Source organism: Micropterus salmoides, unplaced genomic scaffold (genome assembly GCF_014851395.1).
Source record: "Micropterus salmoides isolate LMB-PRFRI ecotype aquatic unplaced genomic scaffold, ASM1485139v1 Ms_hic_scaffold_3, whole genome shotgun sequence".
NCBI classification, from domain to species: Eukaryota; Metazoa; Chordata; class Actinopteri; order Centrarchiformes; family Centrarchidae; genus Micropterus; species Micropterus salmoides.
In genome coordinates, this window is record NW_024042261.1 from 39,824,846 (window position 1) to 39,835,747 (window position 10,902).

General features: G+C 44.3%; 1 protein-coding gene across 1 annotated transcript; it reads left to right on the forward strand.

The window, feature by feature from the left end:
• The first annotated feature begins 2,666 nt into the window (after positions 1-2,666).
• esrrd (estrogen-related receptor delta) lies at positions 2,667-10,745 on the forward strand. Its single transcript, XM_038693227.1, has 7 exons — positions 2,667-2,897; positions 4,449-4,602; positions 6,330-6,446; positions 6,836-6,946; positions 7,035-7,196; positions 7,849-8,121; positions 10,486-10,745. The coding sequence occupies exons 2-7, from the start codon at positions 4,485-4,487 to the stop codon at positions 10,722-10,724; spliced, it is 1,020 nt and encodes a 339-aa protein (XP_038549155.1). The 5' UTR covers positions 2,667-2,897; positions 4,449-4,484; the 3' UTR covers positions 10,725-10,745.
• The last annotated feature ends 157 nt before the right edge of the window (positions 10,746-10,902 follow it).

The window sequence follows — 10,902 nt, forward strand, 5'->3', positions numbered from 1 at the left end:
AAACATTAGACACAAACATGGCTCACTCCACGTTCACGTCTGAGGTAATACGCTGTGCAGAGGTGTCCCCTTTTTTAAAACATTGTTCTGAAAATAACAACAATAAATGTTAACTTACAACTGAAAAAGCTTAGAGAAAGGTTTATTTGCACAATAACAAAACATGCAATGCAAAGTAAATATAGAAGAAACAAATGTGCATTGACCAAATAAGTAACCCTCCTTAAAAAAAATCCTTTTTTTTTTTTTGAATTGTCACCTGAATTTTGTGTTTCTTTCTAAAACTAAAGACATTTCCGCCATAAATTGGTGCAGAAAATGTCTCCAGAATGCAGGAAATTAACTGTTTAATGGTCAAAAACAACCCCAGAACCCCCCCCCACTCACATATTTCAGCACTGAAGATTTAATTAAAACAACGTTAAATGTCTTCTGGTCTTGTTCACGTGACCCCAATATCGTCCCCACCACTTTCCAACACAAAGCAAAGCAACGCCCCGGGGGCTGTCGTGTAAACGTGTAAATTCACAGCAGCACGTTCACTACTAGTTTTAATAGTAGGAGCAGTTTTAGCAGGCGAAACAGGTTTTTCCACTGAAATCTACCCACAGACAGAAATCTGTGCTTCTACAGTACGTTTCCAAAAACCGTGTCACGCTGTTTAAAATGTAAATAGAAACAAAATGTGAAGGTGTGCAAAACAGTGAAACCCCACATTTAATAGCAAAAAGCACAAAGAAAACTCAAGAAACTGAAGACAATTTTATGTTTTTGGAAGATATGCCAATTTTCAAATTGATGCCAGCAACAAATTTCAAAAACAGTTGTGACACTGGCAACAAAAGACTGGAAAAGTTGTGAAATGCTAAAAGAAAACACCAACGTAGACAAACAAAAAGTTTAACTTTCAGTGTTTCTCACTAGAAGGCGTTATGAGCATCTGCGAGGTCTAACGAACACGCGGAATTACTTGCTCTTTTTCTTCACTGCCTTTGTCGGCACATCGCTACGATTCCTGGCGAGGCAGCGTCAGGTATTTCACAGAGCGCCGAGGAGGACGGGTCAACAAGACATCAGAGTTCAAATCCGCTCACTTCCTGTTTGACCCAACTAAGAGTCTTCAATTAATTTACTTGAGTCAAAGTGCAAAAGTACCTGCTTTTAAAAAGTAAAAAATCTTTTTAGTGTGGTTTGTCATTTAAAAAAAAAAACAGTTGACAATTAAATTTCTGTCAATCAACAAAGTGTTTCAGCTGTACTCCTATAAACTGTTGGGGAGTTTAAACAAAACTTTACATTTTATAAACTCTGTGTAAAAATCTGACTTCGTAAAGTAACTGAAGCTGTCAGATAAATGTGGTGAAGTATAAAGTACAACATCTCCCTCTGAGACGGAGCAGAAGAACAAATTATTATAGTATTTGTACTATACTTAAGTACAATACTAAATGTACTTAGTTACTGTCCACCACTGACCAACCCTGTCATTTTAACCCAAACCTTCTCCACCGTGTTCATAAAACAAACCGTCCCTGCAGGATTTCGCGGGTTTTGCGGCAGCTTTTCTAAAATATTGCGATGAAATTGTGGGAATAAGTGAAAACTGCAAAGACTTTTATATTTAGAATAATAGTTGAATAATAATAACTGAGACATTAAAAAAAGCTTTCTCAAAATATTCCAACACTGGACCCTGACCCTGCGTATTTAAACCAGCTGACCTTGATTCTGTCCTGCAGCGTCTCAGCGTCTCGTCTGACGTCCTCCGTGAGTTTCTGACGTTCTCTCTCAAAGCGTTTGTCAGGAGACGATCTCCTTTATGTTCGACCACGACGCTGCACGCTCTGCAGAACAGTTTCCCCGCTTTGGTGACGAAGATCTGGATCCTGGTCTTCACGGTGCCCTTTGCTGTTATTGTTGTACATAAACGTGAGACGTTGGCGTCGCACGCGTCTGCTGGTGTCTTCTGAACGAGGAAGTGAGTTTGCTGACGTGTGACAACGTTTAGCAGGAGGTCAGATTTGTGGAAAAGTTGCGGTGATTGGTCGAAGTCGAGCTGACTCACGGGGATTTGTTGAATCCGTGTTAATAGTCGTGACGTCCTGCAGGAACTGATAAAACTGGTTTGTTTCCCAGCAGTGACTGGTAGCACTGGTTTTTGGGGAGAATATCCCGATGATGTCGTCCTGCTGAACGAGGCGTTAGATTATAAATCTTAAATGTTTTGTTCTGGAGAAAAGGACTTGTTGATTAGCACGTTAGCACCGCGTCTAATACGTCCATGCATGAAAACGTTTCTCCACAGCGCCAACTAGTGGTCAAAAAACCCCACAAACTAGCTTTAATGTAAAGACTCAGGATCAAGATCAAATATTTACTGAGTAGAGTTTGAAGTAGAGACAACAAACCCTTTGTTCTGTAAACGAGGTGAAATGATGTCACGTGACGAGTGTGAACAGGAAGTGTTTCTTAAAGGAAAGAAATCCTGGTTTTATTCTGAAAATCCCAGATTTGTTTCAGTGTCTGATCTTCAGCTGTTTAATCTCACACTTTTCTTCCTCCTCAGCCTCTTGGACTCCTCCTCCTCCTCCTCCTCCTCCTCTCCAGCTGATGAAGCTCAGTCTCCGGCCTCCTTCCTCCACTCCTCCCCCCTCAGTCCCGCCTTCCCCCTGGACGCCACGCCCGCTCTCAGCCCGTCACACCCGGCCTTCCTCCTCCCCAGCCCGGCCCACTCCTCCTCCTCCTCCTCTTCCTCCTACAGCCTCCTCTGTGGAGCGCCGGAGCCCGACTCCCCGACAGGATCTAGTTCCAGCGGAGGAAGCGTCGGAGGCAGCGCCGTGGTGTCCGAGGCTGCCGTGCGTTTCTCGTTGTCACAGACGGGTTCGTTTTCAGCACAGGTGAAGAATTTTACTGTTTGGATTCATCCGCCGCTGAAAATAGTCCCCAACAAATGCACGTTTCCTCCTGATCGAGTCACATTTTAAAAGTGAAACCAGATAGAACTACTGTGAGGTGTCTTCAGGGGGTGGCGATGGTGCAGTGGATCAGACACGTGCCTTTAGTGTGAGAGACCCGGGTTCAATCCCCCACTGCGACCATTGTGTCCCTGAGCAAGCCACTTAACCCCTCGCTGCTCCAGAGGCGTGCGACCTCTGACATGTACAGCAGTTGTAAGTCGCTTTGGATAAAAGCGTCAGCTAAATGAATAAATGTAAATGTCTTCAGAGAAGACAGGAAGTTATAAAGCGCGTAGCGACTGACGGGGTCAGCTGGCAACATGCTAGCGCTCTTAGCTTCTTCCTCTTTTCTCTGACATTTCATTCATTAAAGAGTCGCTGAAGAGAGAAAGAAGCTCAGGCTGCTAACGGGTCGACAAAGCTGTGTGTCAGTTCGGATACTTCGGTTAGCAGACGAACATGCAGTACGCGGATCATTCTAGCCGCCGACTGATCGCGATTATCGCCCCGACACATCTGCCGGCTTCTTTGTGCACTTGAGTTTTATTAAAAATGTTCCTTCTCTGCAAGTTTGAAAACACGTTGGTGGTCCCTCCTCTTCTGCTACGTAGCCAAGATGGCGACTGTTGAGCGGGAGAAGTGTCCGGCGTCCCAAACTCAACTTTTCCACCGTTATGAGTGCACCGTCTGGGAACATAACTTGTTAAAAACGTTCTGAAATACAGCTTGTAGTTAAATAACAAATGAAAGGTTTATTTGCACAATTAAAATTTAGAAGAAACAAAAGTGTGTTGTCCAAAAAAAGTAACTTCAGCTAAAAATAAAAACAAGCTGCTGATTATAAAATGACCCAAAAACGTGCAGCAGCAGTCAGGAACTTTAACAACTTCTCTCCCTGTGAACTAAATCATGCCTGCATGTGTGCTGCCTCTCATTTCCACCACAATGCAGGAAATGAAGTGTTTACACTGCAAAAACTAGATTAATTATCTTAATTGAAGGCAAAATAAACTTGTTTTTTGTCTAACAAGATATTTCTTAAGAATTTCACCTGTTTCAAGGTTTTCTGTCCTTCAGTATCAAGTGAAATATTCTTGTTCTGTTGGCAGATAATTTTGCTTATTTTAAGGAACATTTCCCCCATTTTAAAGCTTTTCCCCTTGTTTTTGAGAGCTGACTTTTTGCAGATATCTCGGCATTGAGGATGTCTTTAAAACACGTTAAGGATCTTTTGGTCTCGTTCTCGTGAACCTAACGTTGTGTATCGTGATGTCTCGTGAGTGTCTCGTGATCTGAGCCCCTGTGTCCCCACCACTTTTCAACAGCCTTGCCTGAGACACAGCAGCAGTTTATACTCACGTTTTTAATTTGGTGGATAAAGTTTTAAATGCTGGTGAACACGTTTAAAGAGATTTGTCGACCAGAAAGAAATCCAGATCATTTAATGAGGTCGACTCAGTGACGTGGCAGCAGAGTGTTTCCTCTCTGCAGGTGGACTCCATCCTGAGGGGCGACTTCCTGACGCCGATGGGCGCCGCGGGGCCAAAGAGGCTCTGTCTGGTGTGCGGCGACTTCGCCTCCGGGTATCACTACGGCGTGGCGTCCTGCGAGGCCTGCAAGGCTTTCTTCAAGAGGACCATACAAGGTGAGAGCGACAGGGTGTGTTTGTTAATCAGTAAGAGTCGTAATGAGCAGAGCCGGTCGATGCAGCTCAACACCCGCTGCATTGATTAGTGTGTGAAGCTGTGAGCTCACACATCAGCTGCGGGATTCAGACCTGCAGCATCGCAGGCTCAGACGAGTGATTGATCTGATCAGTTCAGTCATCTGCACACGTTTTCACAGATCTATGGAAACAAAGAGTGGCCAAAACACTTTTGTCCCTTATAGAAAGTAAGTAAAAATTGACTCAAGTACTGTACTCAAGTACAATACTGTAGTATTTTCCATTTCCGGCTACTTTTGACTTCTACTCTGCAGAAATATTGCAGTACATTTATCTGACTGTTTTAGTTACTAGTCAGTTTTCATGTTAAACATTTGTGATCAGTTTAAGAAATATGCATTCTTATAAATTACACTATATATATATATATATATATATATATATATAAAAACTTTATTTGTATAGCACTTATCAAACAAAGTGCTTCACAGAGAGATGAGACACAGGAGTGAAATATTGAAGACAAGAAAGGCAAGCCGAAATAAAAAACAACAAATAAAATATAACTTGAAATTGCACAAGATAAAATAAACAGGAAATAAAATAATAATATTTTATTTATAATTAAATCCCAAAGTGCTACATGATAAAAATAGCTAAGTACTAAAAAGAATTAATTAATTAAATTAAACAAAACAAAATAGATGACATTTTGCAGGAGTTAAATTTTAATGCTTCAGTATTTGTACTTTTGAATGCAGGTCTTTTACTTGTACTGGAGTATTTTATACTGTGGCATTATTACTTTTACTTGAGTAAAATATCCCAACACATCTTCCACCTCTGCCCACTTATACTGAAATGTAATTTATTTATTTATTTCAAAAACTGTTTCTCTGAAGCTTCATAGTTTGAATTCTCCTGTAACTTGAAACTGTTTCACTTCAGAAAACATTCGTGCAATTAGAAGTCGGCCGTATTTATTGCTGAGTATGCGATAATATACCGAACTTATGCTCATCTTCGTTTCTTCTCCTGTGAGATTAAGAGCAAACCAGGAGTGAGGAGCTCCACCTCACAGGTGGAGAGGAAAAGAGTTAACTGAGGCATTTTAAAACCTCTGATGTTGGACTCCATGATGAAACTGGCTTTGTGAATCAGGGTCAGGGTCCATCGATCACTGCGTCGATGCTCAACAGTGTGAGTATCATCAGTCAATATCCTGTTAACAGGACTCTGGAGCTTAAGCCCCAATAAACACTTGTGGGGGGAGGGGGGGGGGGGGGGTGTCTGGACAGACTATAGATTTCTGTGAGAATACACAAGATGGAAAGACAACACAAGGAATCAAACAGAGGACACGCATTTAAAACCCTTATTTTTATTACTCAGACAAAAACAGTATTTTAACATGTTTGATATGTTGTTGATGCTTTAATGTAAAAATGTCTCCGTTGTCTGTCTGTCTCTCTTCAAAGCTACAAATAAACTTCAATTCATTTCACACATTTCATTTGATAAGTAAACAAAACAAGTTCTTTGTGTTAAAAAAATAAAAAGAAAGAAAGAAAACAGTAAAAATAAATAAATAAAAAATCTGTATCAAATGTGAAATTTTAAAACAAAAATAAAAGATATAAATATCAAACAATCAAAATAATAATTTGAAAATTAGGACAATTATTTATCAGTCTCTCTCTCTCTAGGCAACATCGAATACAGCTGCCCGGTGATGAACCAGTGTGAGATCACCAAGCGGAGGAGGAAAGCCTGTCAGGCCTGCCGCTTCCAGAAATGTCTCCAGGCCGGGATGATGAGGGAAGGTACGTCACGCCGGCCTGTCAGAGTCTGTGCAGCACTGTTGAGCCTGAGACTGTTGGTACGTCTTATTGGAAAGTCAGAGTTGAAGTTTAAAGGCAAAGAGAGGACAAGACACGCAAAACTTTTCCAGACGAAACAATTACAAACTACAAAAAGATGTAAAACGACGACAGACACAAAACGATCACAAAGACACGGCTGTTTCATTTGTGGTCAGTTTGTGTGTCTTTCAGCTGACCAATCACTGAACAGATTCAGATTGTAGGGCCGTTGTTGTCGGGATACGCCCGTGGTTCCTCCTCTCCAACCTCAGACCTGGATGCATTCCGGGTCAGGTGCTGCAGGCCGACGCACAGTTACCTGACAGGTAAAGCTCCTCTCTGTGTTGCAGGTGTTCGGATGGACCGAGTGAGAGGAGGACGGCAGAAGTACAAGAGGCGGGTGGAGACGGGACTGAGTTTATACGCCAAAGCCCGTACAGCCACGCCGTCAGCAGCCGTGAGTTCACACGTTCACACTCAGGGTTTTAATTTCAGTCACACTTCATGTTTATGTTGGAGACGTTTCTTTAATTATTACCTGTCTTTTAGGAAACAAGGTGATTTCCCATTTGCTGCTGACAGAGCCCGCCCCGTTGGCCGCCAATCAGGACGATTCGACCAATGACAGCAGCCTGCGGACCCTGCTGACCCTGTGTGACCTCCTGAACCGGGAGCTGCTGGTTCTGATTAGCTGGGCCAAACAGATACCAGGTACATATTCAAGTCACCTGGTGGGGGAGGAACCTTCTTACCCGTTTGATAAATCAGTAATACGTTGTTCTGATCTAATAATATACAGCGGATTTGTCTGAATTGTGACTGTTGTGGGTTTTGTATTTGGCCTGATACCTCTGGGCCACCGTACAGAACACGCCGTAACACCTGCTACTATCGTAATCACAAGATCACAAGCACTTTCATTAATGGCACAACTGGCAGGCTCAGATTGTTATTACAAGTGAAGAATAAGACCGTTTCAAACAGTCGCTATGTTGCTCTTGTCAGACACCAGACTCCATTGATAAAAACAGTGATTTTACCTCTGTGGTCCAGCGCTGCCTTGATCGGTTAGTTTGTGTTATTGTGTAACTGTGGGGTTTCTAACCCTTTAAAACACACAAGTCACACAAATTAAAAAACCAAAGTCACAAAATGACACAAACTAACCAGCAACTTCCATGTTCTGCAAATTTTACTGTTAGTGAAAATTACCGTTTTTATCAATGGAGTCCGGTTTTGAGGAGATCTTTATAGCGACTTATGTTAATAATTTCACCCAGAACTACAAGTAAAAAGGGATCACGTCGGATATATCAAATTATATTTTAGTACTCAGTAATCGGCTCTTCCCCGCCCCGCTCAGGTTTCTCCAGGCTCTCATTGGTCGACCAGATGTCACTGCTGCAGAGCGGTTGGATGGAGGCGCTGCTTGTGGGCGTGGCCTGGCGGTCGCAGGGCGCGGCGGCGGAGGAGATCGTGTTCGCCGGGAACCTGCGGCTGGACGAGGCCCAGTGTCGAGCCGCGGGACTGGCCGAGCTCTATAAGGCCGTGCGTCACCTGACGGCGAGATACCAGGCGATGAACCTGAGCCCCGAGGAGGCCGTGACGCTGAAGGCCATGGCGCTCGCTAACTCAGGTTAGCACACGTTGCTAATTACACTCTTTTGAACTGGGGTGACAGCTGGCCGCCCTGTTATTGATTTACAATTATAAAAGAGGGGGGAGGAGTGGTTATTGATATTGATTGGAGGCTGGGAGCTGAAGCATCACGGTATTGATTAGTTACACAAACACAAATGTTTTCTTGAGTCCTACGATTTCATTCTGTTATTCTATATTTTTATTTTCAACAAATCTCATGTTCTGACTTTAACCAACAACATGTCGGTCCGTCTCAATGCTTCCTGACAGAAATGAAGTTTCACGTTTGAAACGGCTCAGTAATTCCCTAAAACACGTTAGTGGGGTCAGTTGTTGTTGATGCTAACGATGCTAACAGTGGAGGGACAGCAGTTGATCAATAACATCAGACTGGCTGTGTATGACTGCATTTAACGCTCCCGTGGAAGCAGTGCATGATGGGACGCTGGCTGGTCCTTCCAGCTAAAGTGTGGTCAGTCTCCCACTGTCTGAGCCTCGGATCAATAAGCTGTGTTGATGACTCTGTCCTGGATCTATAGTTTCAACGGTCTGCCGGAGGACGCAGCCACAGCCTGACCTTCAACTGTGTCCCTCTCTCTGTGGCAGTTTGTGTCTCTCTCCTTCTGTCCGTCTCTTTCTCTGTTGCCAAAGCTCAAAGTATCATATAAACAATAACATTTAAAAAAGACCTAAAAACGAAATTTATCTTGCATTTCAAATATGTCCAGCAGTAACATATTCACCTGCCATGGAACAATTATTAAAATGACAAATAAAATAATAATTAATTCTAATTATTAGGTCATTTTATACGTGCACTGGTTTTTCTCAGTTCGTGGTGTGACGGGAAATTATTTATTTACTTCTGTGTGTCTGGTTTAGGTTGGAATTAAAGATTTATATGGGAAATTGTTTTCTGGTAAAGTATATAGCGTTAAGTGTAGCTCTGTCTCTACCCGTCCCCTCCGAGTCGCTACCAGAGTTTCTACCCAACCCTCCTGAATCTCTACCTGTCCCCTCCGAGTCTTTACCCAACCCTCCTGAATCTCTACCCGTCCCCTCCTGAATCTCTACCCGTCCCCTCCTGAATCTCTACCCAACCCTCCTGAGTCTCTACCTGTCCCCTCCTGAATATCTACCCAACTCTCCTGAATCTCTACCTGTCCCCTCCGAGTCTTTACCCAACCCTCCTGAATCTCTACCTGTCCCCTCCGAGTCTTTACCCAACCCTCCTGAGTCTCTACCTGTCCCCTCCTGAATATCTACCCAACTCTCCTGAATCTCTACCTGTCCCCTCCGAGTCTTTACCCAACCCTCCTGAATCTCTACCTGTCCCCTCCGAGTCTTTACCCAACCCTCCTGAATCTCTACCTGTCCCCTCCTGAATCTCTACCTGTCCCCTCCTGAATCTCTACCTGTCCCCTCCTGAATCTCTACCTGTCCCCTCCTGAATATCTACCCAACTCTCCTGAATCTCTACCTGTCCCCTCCTGAATATCTACCCAACTCTCCTGAATCTCTACCTGTCCCCTCCGAGTCTTTACCCAACCCTCCTGAATCTCTACCTGTCCCCTCCGAGTCTTTACCCAACCCTCCTGAATCTCTACCTGTCCCCTCCTGAATCTCTACCTGTCCCCTCCTGAATCTCTACCCAACTCTCCTGAATCTCTACCTGTCCCCTCCGAGTCTTTACCCAACCCTCCTGAATCTCTACCTGTCCCCTCCTGAATCTCTACCTGTCCCCTCCTGAATCTCTACCTGTCCCCTCCTGAATCTCTACCCAACCCTCCTGAATCTCTACCTGTCCCCTCCTGAATCTCTACCCAACCCTCCTGAATCTCTACCTGTCCCCTCCTGAGTCTCTACCCGAGTCTCTACCCAACCCTCCTGAATCTCTACCCGAGTCTCTACCTTTCCCCTCGAGTCTCTTAAAAAGTACAAAGAAATATTCTACAACTCGAAATAGTTGCAGATTACCCAAAGTTGCTGTTACCTTGTCTGTGGTCCGCTGGCAGAACATCGGCTGCTTTCTGATCAGATGAAGTCGTGCTGTCGCCGAGGCGACATAAGTTTTGTTTTACGGTGGATGGACGGTAACATTACAGAGTAACGTCGAACATCGTCGTGTTCACAGCGTAAGCACGATGTGCGACAGTAATAAATGTCCATGTGAAACAGTGCGCTTTATAGTTATATGGATTAAACGAATCCTCAATGCAAAGAATTTGAGTTCAATTCATCGATGAATTGTTTCAGCCCTAATGTTTGGTGTTGCAACTAAATAAAGTACTAATACCTCAAAATTGTACACAACAATGTACTTACCTCACTGAGTGTCCTCTCTCTGTCCGTCCGTCAGATGCCGACCCGGTGGACTGTCCTGACTCGGTGCAGAGGTTCCAGGACGGGCTCCACGAGGCCCTGCAGGAGTACGAGTCGACCCGCAGAGAGCAGCACCGGGCGGGCCGGCTCCTGATGAGCCTCCCCCTCCTGAGACAGACGGCCGACCGAGCCGTGGAGGCCTTCCTGTGGCTGCACCGCCACCGCTGCGTCCCCCTCCACAAACTGCTGCTGGAGATGCTGGACGCCAAGGCCTGAACCCCTGAGACCACGTAGGAGAGGACAGACATGGACTGTACGCCATCGCTCTGAGACCACGTCACCATCAACAGATGACGGACTGTACGCCATCGCTCTGAGACCACGTCACCATCAACAGATGACGGACTGTACGCCATCGCTCTGAGGACGCATCTGAAATGCTACATGTTTAAAT

Coding starts and splice junctions, on each gene's coding strand:
- esrrd (XM_038693227.1), top strand. CDS start 4,485: ATGGGCGCCGCGGGGCCAAAGAGGCTCTGTCTGGTGTGCGGCGACTTC. Junction 4,603..6,329: donor CTTCAAGAGGACCATACAAG/GTGAGAGCGACA, acceptor CTCTCTCTCTAG/GCAACATCGAATACAGCTGC. Junction 6,947..7,034: donor CACGCCGTCAGCAGCCGTGA/GTTCACACGTTC, acceptor CCTGTCTTTTAG/GAAACAAGGTGATTTCCCAT.